Source organism: Perognathus longimembris, chromosome 23 (assembly GCF_023159225.1).
Source record: "Perognathus longimembris pacificus isolate PPM17 chromosome 23, ASM2315922v1, whole genome shotgun sequence".
Lineage (NCBI taxonomy): Eukaryota > Metazoa > Chordata > Mammalia > Rodentia > Heteromyidae > Perognathus > Perognathus longimembris.
The window spans coordinates 16,970,442-16,987,529 of NC_063183.1; the positions used below are offsets into that span (position 1 = coordinate 16,970,442).

General features: G+C 38.0%; 1 protein-coding gene across 2 annotated transcripts in view; it reads right to left on the reverse strand.

Annotated features, from left to right (window-relative positions):
• Positions 1–17,088, reverse strand: part of Map2k5 (mitogen-activated protein kinase kinase 5) — a 251,656-nt gene that overhangs the window by 142,417 nt on the left and 92,151 nt on the right. For both annotated transcript variants that reach the window (XM_048332406.1, XM_048332405.1), the window contains exons 10-11: positions 8,412–8,480; positions 8,244–8,325 (exon numbers count right to left, since the gene is read on the reverse strand). In XM_048332406.1, coding sequence (XP_048188363.1) covers positions 8,244–8,325; positions 8,412–8,480 — 151 coding nt within the window. The remainder of the gene's footprint in view (positions 1–8,243; positions 8,326–8,411; positions 8,481–17,088) is intronic.

The following is a 17,088-nucleotide window of genomic DNA, read 5'->3' on the forward strand; positions in this document are numbered from 1 at the left end:
GGCCCTGAGTCCAAGGCCCAGGACTGGCCAAAAAAAAAAAAAAAAAAAAAATTTTCTCCTGATTTAAAAGACAGCTGCATAAACCAATAATTATAAACCTATATTGCATACACAATTTACAAAAATGTAATTTATATAGGAATAGAGCAAAAAATGAGGAGTAAGTAATAAAGCTATATGAGAGTGTGGTGTTTTATATAGAGATGGCTCCTGACTTATAATGGTTCAATGTACATTTTTAAAATTTCATGCAAAATTGCAAAAGTGATACAGTGATACACATTTAGTGGATCCCTTTTTAAGGGTCACACTTTGTGGAAACTACCCTGTGCCTTTCATCTCCTCTCAGACCAGTGATAGGTAGCACAATCAGCTCTTTCCAAGCTGGGCAGCAGCTGTGAACTGCTGCTCCCAATCAGCCCCTCGATCACAAGGGCAAACAAAACAATAATCCAGGGTGTACTGTTGGCTAAGCCATCATGGTCAATAGGTTATGTTTATTAAATGCATTTTATGATATTTTCAATTTAACAATAGGCTTACTGGGATGTTTTCTTAACTTGAGGAGCATTTTTAAAGTTAAGTTGTTACTAATCTGAACTAAACTGTTAGAAATTAAGATAGTAACTATAATCCCTGAGGTACCCCCTAGAGATATAACTCAAAAAATATAGTAAAAGAATCACATGGGAATTTAAATAGTACCTTAGAAAATATCTATTTAACATGAGAGAAAGAGAAATACAGGAATACAGGAACATAGAAGATGTAAAACCTACAGAAAAATGGCAAATATAAATCTCACTCTGCTAGTAATTACATTAAATTGAGATGGTCTGCACACTCTGATTAAATGAGAAACTGGCAAAGCAGACTCAGATTTATAGAACTAACTAGACCTGGAGTGAAAAGTAGTAAAGATACACTATTCAGTACACACAGTAATCAATCAGAAACTGGAACAATGGTATCAACATCAGACAAAACAGACCTTTGGACAAATATTGTTACTAGAGCCAAAGACAAGCATCCTCTTTTTCTTTTTGTTTCTGTGTCTGCATATGTATGTATGTGCGCATGCCAGTACTGGGGCTTAAACTGAGGGCTTTGAGCTCTTGCTTGCATTGTTTTTACTCTAGGCTGGCGCTACCACTTGAGCCACAGCTCTACTTTGGCTTTTCCTAGTTAACTGGAATAAGTTTCATGAGCTTTTCCTGCCTATACTGGCTTTGAATCTCAATTCTCAGATTTCAGCCTCTTGAGTAGCTAGGATTACAGATAGGAGTGGTGCCTGGCTAAAGAGACATTTTCTAAGCCTAAAAGGGCCACTCCATCATGAAGACTTAACAACATGTTGTTACATAAGTAACGACAGAGAGCCAAAATTTTTAAAGCATAACCTAATAAAATTGAAGAGAGAACTAAAAAATATTAGTTGGATACTTCAATATCCCACTTTCAAAAATGAGTTAAAAAAAACACAAAACAGCTGGGGGTGATGGTTCATGCTTTTAATCCCAGTTATTTAGAAGGTAAAGATTGGGAAGACTGAAGTTCAAGTCCAACCTGGGCAAAAGTTAAACTCCCAATTCAACAAATAAGCTCAGCATGGAGATATATGCCTATAATCCTAGCTGTGTGATAGAAGGATTATAGCCCACAGCCAGCCCAGAAAGATAATGTGACACCCTATAAGAAAAATAACCTAAAGCAAAGAGGGCTAGATTTAAGTAGTAGACCAACTACCTACCAAGTATGGGACCCTGAGTTCAAATCCTAGTACTACTCCCCCAAAACCCCACCTACACAGTAGATTAAAAAAGAAATAAAATACGTGAAAAACACTATTAACCAATCAAATCCAACAGATATGTATAGGATACCTTCCACCAGGTACTCAGTGAGTGTGAAGTGCTGGGGGAACCAAGTACAGACTTGAATCATAGAGGGAACAAAAGGACAGCTAAAAGCCAAAAAGAAAGGGGGAAGGTGGGAGGAAGTCGAAACTACAAGATAAGCCAGGCTACTCTTGCACCATGCTAGAACCTAACTGAAGTACAAGTCATCAGTTCTCACAAGTCTTAATCTGTGCAGAGATCTGGCGCAGTGACTCCTACATGACAGGAAAGCTTTGGGAAAGAAATCACTTTATTGCCTCTCACATCTCTTAGAGTTACAGTCAAGCACCATCTTGAAAGGGATGGGGCCTGTGGACATGAAAACAAGCAACAATTGCCTTGGGCTACCCTGAGAGTGTTGAAAGGGACATAGCCAGGAAAGGCAGTTGTGGGGAGGGTCAGGATCAGATCCCACTGAGCAGTCTGTCAGTGGGAGCTCAGGCTATGAACAGGGTGGGGTTTTGTGATTTTACTCTCTGTGGTGAGGAGAGGAACAAGTCTATGAATCACTGAAGAATTGAAAGACCTGACCCAAGCCTTTGGCCAGAGGAAAAGTCTGTCTCAGACTGCCTATGGAGTGGATGCTACAAGGCACAACCAAATACTCTGAGCCCAAGTCCAGTGGACCATGCTATTTCTAGCTACTTCTCTCCCAAGGGATGGCTCACCATGGGGTAGGATTGGAAAACTCTGAGTCAGGAAGGTGCATCACCATATTGTCCCATTTTAGATCTCAGGTATCTGTTTGTTCCTATGTACTGAGGCAGGGAGAAGGGGTGGAGAGGAACCTCTAGGCTTGGGCATTTGTTGCTCTGGGTGTACAGACTAGAGGTATGGAGCAAGAAGAAAGCTGCCCAGTCCATTGGCTGCAAAGTTCATTGGGCTAGTCATGACTCCAGGCACAAAGAAGGGAAGCTTATAGGTAAGTGACTGCAGCTCTGACATTGACCACTAAGCATTAACTAGTGTGGCCCTTAGTTGACTATGTGGCCACACAGTAGTTGCTGTTATGGAAGGTTGTTTTCTCCAATGTGAGTGTTACTGGAAACCTAGCCACCAATATTAGACTGCTTTCTAAGAAGTCAAACAAAATTGAAAGAGATATCCATTCCAACAGATGCACAAATCACAACCTAATAATACAAATATAAAAAAGGCAATATTATGCCTCCTCTCAAAGCTTAAACTCCTCAAATAAATCAAGAAACACTGAAATGGCTGATATACCAGGTAAGAAATTAAAAAGAAAAATCTGCTTTTAAAAAGTATCAGTGAAGCAAGGCACCAGTGGCTCATGGCTATGATCCCAACTACTATATACAGAGGGCTAAGATCTGAGGATCAGATCTGAGGATCACAGTTCAAAGCCAGCCTAGGTGGGAAATCACATGAGACTTTTACCTCCACTTAACCAGCAAAAAGGCAGCCAGTGAAGCTGTGGCTAAAATGGTAGAGCACTAGTCTTGCACAAAGAAAGATTGAGAACAGTGCCCAGGCCCTGAAATCAAGCATCAGGACCCCCCCCACCACCACACACACACTACCAAGGACCTCAAAGAGGACTAAAATAAACAGCTGACATTATCCAGAGGGAAATACGTTCTTTGCCTGACTTAAACTGAATTCCTCTGTTTTTAGCATTTTCAAATACAAATTAAAAAAATAAATACTTGAATGCTGTAAAGAATGCAATTTAAGATCTGCATGAGAAGTTCAATGAGGATGCTGAGATTCTGGGAGAAAACACCTTAGAAATCTTGAAAGTGAAAAAGTCAATAAATCAAATAACCACAGTGAAAAACATCACCAATAAACTAGGCAAAGCAGAAAAAAGACTCAGGGAATGAAGACAAAGTTTGGGAAATACTGTATTCTGACAGCAATAAACAAGCATGGTTGCATTTTTCAAGAACCTTGGGACAATATTTATCAATACATCAAATCTAAGCATCCATGGAGTGGGAGAAGGAAGCGAGACACAAATTAAAGAAAATGTATTCAAGGAAATTAGAGCAGAAAATTTCCTGAATCTATAGTAAGATATGGACATTCAAATACATACAGGAACAGACAGAACCCTAAACAGACATGATCAGAAAAGAACCTGTTCACATCATTTTATAGTCAAAATGCTAAGAACTACAGAACACAGAAAGAGCACAGGAACTTTCAAAATAAAACATGAACTTACAAACCCATTAGAATTACATCAGACCTCTCAGCAAAAACCCTAAAAGCCAGGAAAGTGTGAAATGATATATTTCAAGCTTTGAAAGTTAGTAACTGCCAGCCAAGATTACTATTTCCAGCAAAGTTATCCTTTAAAATCAATAGGAAAAGAGAACCTTCCAAGAAAAAGACAAGTAAGCAGTTCATAACAACTAAAGTGAGTACCGCCGAAGATATGTACACCTACACACAGATGAAGAAGACAGTCACAATAAGAGAAGCAGGAAAGAATACATTTCTGAAAAAGAACAGATTTAAAATTGAGAAGGAAAGAGTTAAATAACACTCAATTCAGTAAACTAGCAAGCCCCTAAGAGGAAACAAACAAAAAAGAGAAGAACTAATGGTACTCATTAAACCAGGGGAGGGAAAAAAAAAGCCAATGAGGTAACAGGAATCAGGAATCAGCAAACATATTTGAATAGTAACTCAAATTGTCAATGATCTTAATTGTCTAAAAAGACTGAAGCTGAGTACCAATGGCTTACATATATAATTCCAGCTACTCAGAAGGCTGAGATCTAAGGATCAAAGGAAGGAAACTCTGTAAGACTCTCAATTCCAATTAACCACCTGAAGCTGGAAGCAGAGCTGTGGCTTAACTGGTAGAACACTAGCCTTGAGCACCAAAGCTCAGGGACAGTGTCCAGGCCCTGAATCCAGGCCACAGGGCTAGCACACAAAAGAGTTAAATAAAATAATAAATAAATAAACATAAATGATCCAGATTGTTAGACTTAGAAACAAGAGCCAACTATTTTTCTTCCACAGAGATACAACTCATATGCAAAGACACATACAGAGCGAAAGTAAAACAATATACTGTACAATTGGAACCTGAAAGCAAAAGTAGTTATACTCATGTCCACCAAAATAGACTTTAACCTAAAGCAGAAGGAAAAAAGGTTACTACGCATGAATAAAGGAAACAATGCATCCAGATGTGTGTGTATACATATACATTGGTATATTCAGTTTCACAAAAGAACACTACTGGTTATAAAAGAATATATAAAAAGTTTGGATAAAATATGAGTGGGTAACTTCAGTACCTCACTCTCATCAAATGATAAGAGCAAGAGCAAGAGCAAGAGAAGGATATCCAGTCTCATTACATCTATCTACTCAATTGCACTGAAGACTCTCACTGTGGGGATTATGCAAGAAAAGTATATAAAAAGCATCTTGATTAGAAAGGAAGATGGCAGGGCTGGGGATATAGCCTAGTGGCAAGAGTGCCTGCCTCTGATACACGAGGCCCTAGGTTCGATTCCCCAGCACCACATATACAGACAACAGCCAGAAGCGGCGCTGTGGCTCAAGTGGCAGAGTGCTAGCCTTGAGCGGGAAGAAGCCAGGGACAGTGCTCAGGCCCTGAGTCCAAGGCCCAGGACTGGCCAAAAAAAAAAAAAAAAAAAGAAAGGAAGATGGCATATATTACATACATAAAACCCTTAAAAACCCACACAAACTTTCTAAAGTTAATAAATAAGTCCAGCAAGGTTACAGGAGTTAAAATCAACATATAAAAATCAGTTAACTTTCTATACACTATACACTAGTACACAAAATAACTGAAAAGTGAAATTAAGAGAAACGTTCACACTGAGTGCTAATGACTTACATCTGTAATACTAGCTACCTAAGAAAGTGAGATCCAAGTTCCAGGCCAGATAGGCAGAAGGAAGCTGGGTGAGGTGGCATAGGCCTGCCATCTGAGCTAGGAAGCCTAAAATAAGCAGATCATGGTCCAGGCACAGACCTAGACAGCAAGTGAGACCCTGTTTCAAAAACAGATAATGTAAAAAAGGGCTACAAGCCTGGCTAACCAGTACAGTGCACAAGGCTCAATGTTCAAAGTCCAGTACTGCCAAAAAGAAACAAACAAAAACCCAGAAGAATAATGTTTTATTTACATTATCATTTAGAAGATAACAAAAAAAAAAGAAGATAACATACTTAGGAATATTATTTTTTATGTCAGTACTGGGGCTTGAACTCAGGACCTGAACAAGCCTCTTTTTAATACAGAAGAGTATTTGAACATCAACAAATTCCATAAAATCCCTGTTTAAAAATTTCAGCTGGCTTTTTCAGAGAAATCGATAAGCTGATTCTAAAACTCATAGAAAATAGCCCAAACAATCTTGAAAAAGAACAGAGTTGTAGCACATATGCTCCTTAGTGTCAAAGCTTATGCTCAATAATCTACAGTTCAAAGCACTGTGGCTCACTCCCAGAATACTAGCTACTCACCCTTTGTCTTGTATGTAAGTTTATCTGATTTGGGGAGGGAAAGGGGAAGCACAGAAATGGTAAGACATGGGTGAACTAATTCATCAGTGAACTCACTAGACACTACCTTGGAATGAACTATACAACTTGGGGGAAGAATGGTCAGGAGGGAAAAAACTGGGAGAAAATGAGGCAAGGGTGAAACTGTTCAAAAAGAAATGTACTCATTACCTGACTTATGTAACTGTTCACATTGACAAAATAAAAATACTAGCTACTCAGGAGGCTGAGATCTGAGGATTGAGGTTGGAAGCCAAGACAAATCTAAGACACATTTAAAAAAAATGTGTGTGTGTTTGTGCACATGCATGCACATGCGCGTGCATGGGTACTAAAGCTTGAACTCAAGACCTGGGTTTAATCCCTGCTAGTACTCTACCCCTTGAGCCACAACTCTACTTCCACCTTGTTTGGTGATTAATAAGGTGCAAATAAAGAGTTCAGATGACTCTCCTGCTCAGGCTTGACCTTTACTAGAACTAATTTACAATGTATTAAATATTTATTATAATACCAAGTTATAAATGCTGGCTCATTACAGTGCATGAATAAATTGTTTTGGTATCATACAAAGAATTCCCACTAAGAAGCTAAGTAGATATATTTTTGTTTGATTTTGTTTTTGTTGCCAGTCCTGGGTCTGGAACTCAGGGTCTGAGCACTGTCCCAGGCTTCTTTTTGCTCAAGGCTAGCACTCTGCCACTTGAGCCACAGCGCCACTTCCGGCTTTTTCTATATATGTGGTGCTGAGAAATTGAACCCAGGGCTTCATGTATATGAGGTGAGCACTTTACCACAAAGCCATATTCCCAGCCCCAAGTAGATAAATTTGTAAATGTATCTCTTTGTCTTTTTTGTTTTTCTGCGCCAATACTGAGGTTTGAACTCAGGGCCTGGGCACTGTCCCTTAATTTTTTTTGCTCAAGGATGGCACTCCACCACTTGAGCCATACCTCCACTTCTGGCTTTTTGCTGGTTAGGTAGAGATAAAAACTCTGAGATTTGTTTGCGTAAGCTGGCTTCAGACTGTGATTCTTAAATCTCAGCCTCCTGAGTAGTCAATATTAGAGGCCTGAGCCACTGGCATCCAACTTGCTCTTTTATCATTAAGGCTTTTTCTAAAATTAGCATTTATTAGTTATACAAAGTAGATTTCACTGTGGCATTTTACTGGGCTTATCATGTAAAATGTAAAGACTGCCTGGGCTTAAAAGGGTGAAAAATAATCAGGATAACATAATTTCCATTAATAGCACTCCTGGAAATCTGTATTAATGCCACAACATTCAAATCAAGAATGATCTACTAAAACAGAATGAATAAAAAATATAGCAGGAAGAAAGAACTTAAGTCCAAAGAAAACTAAACACATCTTGGCAAAACAGCTGTGTTGAAAAACAATTTCTTATCTTGCAATTAAGAACTGATCTCTTTCTAAAACACACAGGACATTGGGTTAATAGATTTCTTTAAAAGAAAATCTGTTTTGGCTACTGAAACATTAGAAGAACAGAACATCTGTTTTGCAAGTAAAGACAGATTGCATGCAAGAATCAAATATCAAGCCACAAATAGACTAGTATTTAATCTCTTCTATTTAAATTTTCAATAAAAGTAAATGAAGTTACATTCTTGAAATTATAGCTCAGCTATAAATGTTTAACATCAGGAATCTCTAACAGTAAGATGATTTTCAAGTACAAAGGATACAACTCTTAGTTTGTTTTAATCATTTTTAATCGACGTCTATACCCAAATCAGGTTTTATAGCACTCCATACTCCAGAAGTCATTTTTAAAATACTGAAAAGTAAAAGCTTACCATCCATGAATTCTGTACATATTGAAATCCTGTTTTCTACAAAAAATGCCCCATAAAATCCTATGATATATGATGAGTCACACTGCAACAAAAGACAAAAAGTAGTTAGAAACCTGAAAGCCAACTGCCTCATGGTTTTACAAGTGAAAGTGATCAGGGAAAAATTACCTTGTAAAGAATTTCCAATTCAGACATAATTTGCTTCTGAAGTTCCAGTGTAATATCTAATAGTATAACCTAAATATAGAAAAGTATTAACATTAATATATTTATCCACTTCCAAGTCAAGTATAGGCATAATTATTATAAAATATAAGAACTAAAACAAGGCAATGCCTTTATTCATCCTTTCCCCCTCCCCACTCCCATAATCTGCAGTAATATAAAATGCTTCCACATGTGTCTAAGTCTTTATATTGGGGGAGGTGGCACAGAACTGATTGATGGGACCACAGAAAAGGCCAGGTCTCAAAGGTCAGGATTAATGGCTTTAAAAGTCAGTTAAGTTATAATACTCTTTATTTTATGCACTCTATTTAGGCCACACTGGTAATTTTCAGGAAAGGATCGTACAGATGACCCTCAAACTATTCTAAAAAGAACTGCCTTATGATTCAGACATTAGCAGATAAGCAGAGAGGATAAGTTCAAATAATATTATTTGTGAAAGAAAGTTTAAAAGCACATCATTTTATTTTATTCTAGGTGGTAACACTTCTTTACAAACATTACTGTAGACTATTAGAAAAGGAAACCTGCTTCACCTAGCCATTTGACTTCATTTTTTTTTTTTTTTTTGCCAGTCCTGGGGCTTGAACTCAGGGCCTGAGCACTGTCCCTGGCTTCCTTTTGCTCAAGGTTAACACCCTATCACTTGAGCCACGCACCTAGCCATTTGAGACATATCTCTACTACCAGCTTTTTGCTGGTTAACTGGAGATAAGAGTCTCTCAAATTTATCTGCTTGGCTGGGATTCAAATCTTGATTCTCAGATCTTAGCCTCCTGAGTAGCTAGGATTACAGGTGTGAGCCACAGGCATTGGGCTCTAAGTCCCTTCCTTTAGAAGTGAGGAGAGCAAGGTTTCTTACAGAGCCACAATGTATAGCAGGGCAGAGCTTCCTCCTCTGTCTGCTGTGCTTTTCCAGTACTTCTTCAGTAAAATATCAGCCATTGAGCTGGACTTGTATCACAAAAATATAAAATCATGTTAGAAAGTTAACCTAGGATAAACTCTAGCTATTTCAAACCCATTTTTAAGGGATGGGGGAACTGAACTGTGGTCCTCAGACATGCTAGTGAAGCCATCAACCACTAATCCCCATCCTCAGCTCAAATGTTTACTCATTAAGAAGACTCTATTATTGTTCAATATTTACTGAGGACTTCAGTGAAAACAACCCAAGGAAAATTTATTTTTAAAAGGCAGTCATGGAATAAAATAAGTGGAAGACATTTTTTAAATGTGGCTGTTTCTGACTATAGCCTTTTTAGTTAAGAACTTAGCACTTGCAGTTACCGTGACAGCCGTTATACACCACCCAACTCTGAATGATATTTGTATGGAGACTGTATGTACTCATACAGGAACCAAAGCATAAACTAGGAATTATGTAATTATGTAAACTAGGAATTATGATAGCTTATGGAAAGAAAATGATCATTTGAGGGAGAAGATAAAAAATGATTGAAAAATATAATACTGCTAATTTCTAAATAGGTTGTAAGATAAGAAACTGCCAAGAAATACTTAAATACTCCTCTCCATCAATAGTCATTAGACAGCAATGTTCACTTGTATTTTTGTTCCTGTATGAAACTTAGCAACAAAATCAATTCATCTAATGTTATTTTAATTCTATGCCATAAAATACTACCATTTCAAATACAGGCAATCTTTTACCCTTAAATACTCTGCTCAAAGGAATAAAATTATTGATCTTAGGGCAGTATAGTTCTCAGTCCTGACCTAACATAATTTTCAAATGCACTTTAAAAAATTTCCGATGAAAAGCTAAGCACCAATGACTCATGCCTGTAATCTTAGCTACTCAGGAGGCTGAGATCTGAGGATCATGGTTCAAAGCCAGCTTGGGCAGGAAAGTCCATGAGACTCACATATCCGATTAACCATCAAATGGCAGGAAGTGGAACTGTGGCTCAAGTGGTAGTGTGCTAGCAAAAAAGTTCAGGGACAGCAGCTAGGTCCTGAATTCAAGCCTCCCCACCACCCCCCAATTCCCAATGAAGGGCTAAAGGCATGGCTCAGTGGTAAGAGTGCTTGCCTAATAAGCTTGAGGCACTGAGTTCAATCCCTACTACTAAACAAAAATTCCCAACTCACAGGATGTGTCCCAAAACAATGTACTGGTGATTCCTAGTGCACAATAAGGTCAAGAACCACTTATTTTAAAAGGTTCAAAATGGTCATTTATGCAATGTTAATATGACTAGTAAAATACAATATATGTCTAGGCCATTAAACTAGAAATAACAGGACTGCACATGGCTGGCCAACACTTTGGAATGAGGCCAAAAACAAATGAGACCCCATTATTCCCTTCATCAAAAACCACTTGAGTTCTGATGACCTAGAATAATGCTAAACTTCTAGCATAACATTTAAGAAGTTCTGCCAAAGCCTAGTCTAACTCATTATTCTAATTCCTTCTACCACTACCTCCACCATAACCCACTCCTCCCATGAATCCAGGTAATTTTCCTGGTCTGTACACATGCCTTGTGCATATCTCCACCTCCTGTCTCTGTCCTGCCATTCCCTGTGCTTCTTTGCTCCACTCCACGGTCATTGTGTGACCATTTAGACTCAGCTTGAATTCCTTCCTGGACACCTCCTGAAAACTCCTCATCAGAATTCATTGCCAGTTCTAGCCCTTAAGATTTCTTGTTATCACATTCTGCTTTCAAGACTCACCTAAAAACAGCAGCCTCAAGTGTCTGGAGTGGCAGTCAGCCCTCAAGGGCAGGAAATGAATCTTCTGTATATTTTGTCCCTCCACCACCAGAATAAGAACTTACAGTAGCACCCACTAAGTGACATGGAATTTAATTAAAATTCTCCTTGCAATAAACTTCTAAATAAACACAGCAATTGCTACACTAAATAAACTTGTAAATAAACTATTTCTAGACACAGCAATTGCTACACTAAATTTAAAATCAAAGCCATAAACACCAAAACAAACCCAAGTGCCACACTGACCTACAATGGAGAGAAGAAAATCCTATTTGTGGAGCTAAGCCATTGTACTCTAGATAATTAGTTTGGGTGATTCTTGGTATTACTACAGTCTAGAAGAATAGAGATTTTGTAGTGGTGGAAAATGAAATAAAGTAATTCCGGAAGCTTGGGAAGGAAAGTAAAATCCACTTCAACGTAACTCCACTCCAGTGCTCTCCATTTTCTGGGAGAGTTAGCACTGGGGTGAAAGGTTAATTTCCCTTCTCCTGGGCATTCTCTGGAGTGAGCTTTAAAACTGCTAAAAATAAACAAGTCCAATTTTCATTCTTTGAAGACAATGGAAAAAAGAACAGCAAATGCTAATTTTCCTTTTGAAATTCAAGGAAAGTATGGATCTTCCTGCCTCCTTCCCTAAAGCATTCCCCCAGCACTAAAAGCTTCAAACTGAAGAGAATCTGAATATGAAGCAGTTCCTAGAGAAAGGGTTAAATGAGAAACTGAACTACCTGAGTGTGTTTCCCCTGTTCTTCACTCCACCTCCAGGACAAATAAGCATGAGTTGTCAAGTTAAATACAAGCAGTCAAGTGACTGAATTATAATTTACTCTGTGCTCAATTTAAATTAGTGTGAGGCTATTAAAATATACAGTATAAATACGGCAATTCATCACAAGCTGTCATGGATGACTTCATTTATTTGCTGGAGTGGCATACGCTCCACTAAAGGGAAGGAGAACAAAATCACAGGTCAAATTAAGCTGCTATTCTGTTTTAATTCACTTATTTAATCTGTGGCGACATAATTGTCTTTTACAGTATGTACAACTCAGAAAGGAAATTTGGGAGGATTACAGTCAGTATACAAATGATTAATCAAATGGTCCATTTAAATGCTAGTTTAGAAGCAGCAGAAACCCAAAGCAGTCAAAGAATGATAATCAGCACATGCTATGTACACTGCATAAGAAATGTTCTGTTAGAGGGATTCTTTTCCCAATTAGCAAACAAACAATACTGGGAAATCTATTAAATCTTTCAAGCATTACTATTTGAAAGATTTTATAGAATACACTAATAGTTCTAAAAGGTTCTATGTGTAAGATGGCTAACAGTAATTTTATTTGTTTTCTGCTCTACTTATTTGCAATTGTCTTGCCTACCTACAAGCAAACAAGTAAAAAACTAGTTAGAAACACATTTCAGAAGTTATACAGGCTGTCTATTGGTTATCTTTAATGTGTGACTTGCCTCATTTTTCAAAATGTTCTCAGAAGCCAAAACTTTTCTAAATTCCGTGATATAAAACAAAAATCTAAGTGCCTTTATTTTCACAAAATTGAGGCTCTTTTAAAAATACCTGAAATGATCTCTTGCCACTGTTTAAGTCTGAAAAGGGAAATATTACATGATTTTTTTCATCCAGAAAAAGAGGGAATAATTTAAAATATGTAAAAACTGTCTCACAGTTGGGGTCACCTAAGAGGTTCAAGTGACATGCTTGAAGTCACACAAAAGTTGAGAGGGTCAAGAAAAGAACAAATGTGCTTCTAACTCTGAACCTCTCATTTCACCCTTTAACACAGAAAAAGCTAAAAAATATTATGGGCGAGGGCAACGATCCACACAAAGAACACTAGGATATTCCATATGTGGCCAAACCTACTTTCAAGATGTTACTTCAAAAGATAAATGAATGAACTAAATAGTCAATCAATAAATTATATGTCAAACATTCATCATTACCTGTGGTATTTGGTGTATATGTAAAGTTCTAAAGGAATCTCTTAGTAGGGCAAGATAGCAAGAGATTTAAATATAAAAGAAAAAATGTATGTATAGTGATAGTAAAATGCAAGATGGTATACAAGAATACCCTTTAAGAGTCACATACAGAGAATTCCAGAAAGGGGACAAATACAGAATATGTAACATTCTATGCCAAGGCATTCTAATTAGAGAGGAACACATGAATCAAACTACTGAAATGAGAATGTACCCCAATTCAGATGGCAACTAGTTCAAGTTCAAAGCAGCACAGGATTTGGACATATTGGATAATGTTATAAAAATAGACCACTTACATCCTGTGGAGGATCCTGAATTCTGTCCCTTAGAAGGTTTTAGTTTAGTGAGGAAAATACTGTGGAGCCTTTGAAGACTTTTGAGAGAAAGAGAGAGATGTGAATAGAAATTATGCCTTGGGGAGCTAAATATGTAGTGCCTTGGGCAAGTTATTTAACTCTTCTGTGCCACAGGTTATTTAACTTCTCTGTGCTAGAGGTTCTGCATCTGTTAAATGGGGATCAACAATGTAACAAAGGTCCTTGTTCCAGGGGGGAAATACATGTACAGTACTTAGCACAGAAGAAATCACAAATACACCACAACTTCTGTTTACTGAGAGAAGAGTTCAAAAGCTGGTCAATAAGTCTGACAAGAAGCAAAAACAAGCAACAGGATCAGAGTGGTGACAAGAAAGGACAAAACCAAACCAAACAATCAACACAAACCAGATAAACCAAGTGGCCTCCAGATACCAGGCATTAGCTAGAAAAGGACAGTAATCTTTGAGATGAACACTATAGTTGCCATGCTGCTGACTTGAGAAAGTTTTTAGGTCCTACTGCAGAAAAAAAGCTGGAAGTGGAACCTATGGGTCTAGTGGTAAAGTGCTAGCCTTGAACACAAAGCTCAAGGGCAGTGTCCAAACCAAGTTTTGTTTTGTTTTTTTAATTATTTTTTTTTTGGCCAGTCCTGGGACCTGGGCTCAGGGCCTGAGCACTGTCCCTGGCTTCTTTTTGCTCAAGGCTATCACTCTGCCACTTGAGCCACAGTGCCACTTCTGGCCATTTTCTGCATATGTGGTGCTGGGGAATTGACCCCAGGGCCTCATGTATAGGAGGCAAGCACTCTTGCCACTAGGCCATATCCCCAGCCCCCAAACCAAGTTTAAGCCCCAGGATGAACACACACAAAACAACAAGGAGTCTTTAGATGGAAGAAAATACTACCAACTGTTGGAAATCAAAATCAAACAATGAAAAGCAGTGAACTTGGTAAATTCATACATAAATAAATATACATCTCTCTTAGTTTTAAGTGTCCTTAAGAGATAAATGCCTAGAACAAAAATAACTGCACTTTAGAGTCTATAAAAAGTATGACAACAAAAAGGCCCAGAAAGAGAGAAATGATAATAAACTAGTATAGTGTTATTTACAGAGAGAGGCTTTGATAAGTTTAAAATGCATATGATAAACTCTAGAAAAACCATTAAAAACATGGGAGAGGATAACAGGCAGTCGGCCAGAATAAAAAGCAATGAACAGGGGCTGGGGATATAGCCTAGCGGCAAGAGTGCCTGCCTCGGATACACGAGGCCCTAGGTTCGATTCCCCAGCACCACATACACAGAAAACGGCCAGAAGCGGCGCTGTGGCTCAAGTGGCAGAGTGCTAGCCTTGAGCGGGAAGCAGGCCAGGGACAGTGCTCAGGCCCTGAGTCCAAGGCCCAGGACTGGCAAAAAAAAAAAAAAAAAAAAAGCAATGAACAGCCAGGTGCCAGTGGCTCACACCTATAATCCTAGCTACTCAGGAGGCTGAGATCTGAGGATCTCGGTCCAAAGCGAACCTGGGTAGCAAAGTCCATGAGACTCTTACCTCTAATAAGAAAAAGCTAGAAGCGGCACTGTGGCTCAAGTGGTAGAGCACTAGCCTTGAGCACAGAGAGGCTCAAGGACAGAATCCAGGCCATGAGTTCAAGCCCCAGGTCTGGCACCGGCAAAAAAAAAAAAAAAAAAAAAAAGGAAGGAGCAAAGTGATAAATTTAAAACCAACCATATCAATAATCATATGAAATGTAAATAATCTTAGCACCACAATAAAAAAGCAGCGATCAGCTGTTCATGTAGCACCAGTAGCTCATGCCTATAATCATAGCTACTCCAGAGGCTAAGATATGAGGATCACAATTTGAAGTCAGCCAGAGCTAGAAATCTATAAAACTCTTATCTCCAATTAACAACCAAAAAGCCAGAGTGGAGGTGGGTGTGGCTCAAGGGGTATAGTGTCAGCCTTGAGCTAAAAAAAGTTAAGGGATGCTACCCACAAGAAATTCACTTCAAAATAGACAGGCTAGGTTTAAAGTAAAAGGTTAACACTAGTCAAAATATAGCTGGAGTTGTTAAATTAGTATCAGACATTGTCGATTTCAGAGCTAAGTATATTACTATGGATAAAGAAGGCTACTTCTTAATGATAAAGATATAAATTTGTCAAAGAGACACCACCCTATATACACCTAATAGCACATCTTCAACAAACACAAAATAAAAGATGACAGAAGAATAAGAAAAAATAGACAAAGCTATAACTATGCTAGGATTTCAACACCCCTCTTCCAATAATTGATACAAGTAGGAAAATAAATCAGTAAAGATACAGATTTGAATAAATCAGCTAGCTTTATGTAATTGATGATTACATAATATAACACTCTATATTCATAGTTATACATTCTTTTCATGTCAATCGGGAACATTTATAAAAATTGATTATATTTTGAGCAATAAAACAAATTAAAAACACCCCAACAAAAAATGTTTGACCACAATGGATTAAAATTAGAAATCAATAACAGGTATCTGGAAAATCTCCAAATAACAAACTGTATATGTGGTGCTGGGGAATTGGACCCAGGGCCTCATGTATACGAGGCAAGCACTCTTGCCACCAGGCCATATCCCCAGCCCCCATACAGTGGAATGTTTTCAGTAATTATAACTACCATGTAAGCAACATGGGTTTTTCCTTGGTTTCCAAACTCAGGGATAAATAAAAAGCTTCACTACAGTAGTTATATCTAATCATCTATCATTCATTTCTTTGGCTCAGTTTGAGTACTTTGTGATTTTATAAAACCTAGGGATGCAAAATAAATACAATACAGTCCTTGCCCTAAAGACAAGTCTAACAGGTAAGTCTAACAAACTACATAGTTGTAAACTCCAGTTGTTTTCATTTACTAATGGTCTCTAACAGCTGTTTTATAAAATATGTCCTTTTAAAGATGTTATCATTAAGAATCACTCCTATAATCTCAACTATTCAGGACATGGAGATCAGAAGGATCAGGTTCAAGGTCATCCTAGGCAAAACCACATATCAACAAACAAGCCAGACAAGTGACACATCCTTGCAGTAATCTCAGTACACAAGAGGCTGGGGATACACGGGAGAGGCCAGTCCTGGAGGGGGAAGGGTGGGGAGAATAGGACTTTATCTGAAAAATAACTGAAAGCAAAAACGGACCAGGGATGTGACTCAAGTGGTAGAATTCCTACCTAGCAAGCACCAGATGCTGATTTAAACCCTAATACCATCAAAAATTAAAAACAAAACAAAACACTGTCCAGAAACAGCTGTTGGCTTCTTGCCATTCCCAACTAAGTAACTGTGCCCAAGAATTTTAATATTAGCCTATGTTACATATTGTTCACAATAATATGAAGAAAAAATTATAATCTAAGGCCAAATGATGATAGGTTTGGGGGTGATTTATCACAGTGCTTCTCTGTCTCAGAATAAGTAAGCTGAATTTGATGCATCACATGCCAAGACTTGTTTGTTTTGTTTTGTTTTGTCAG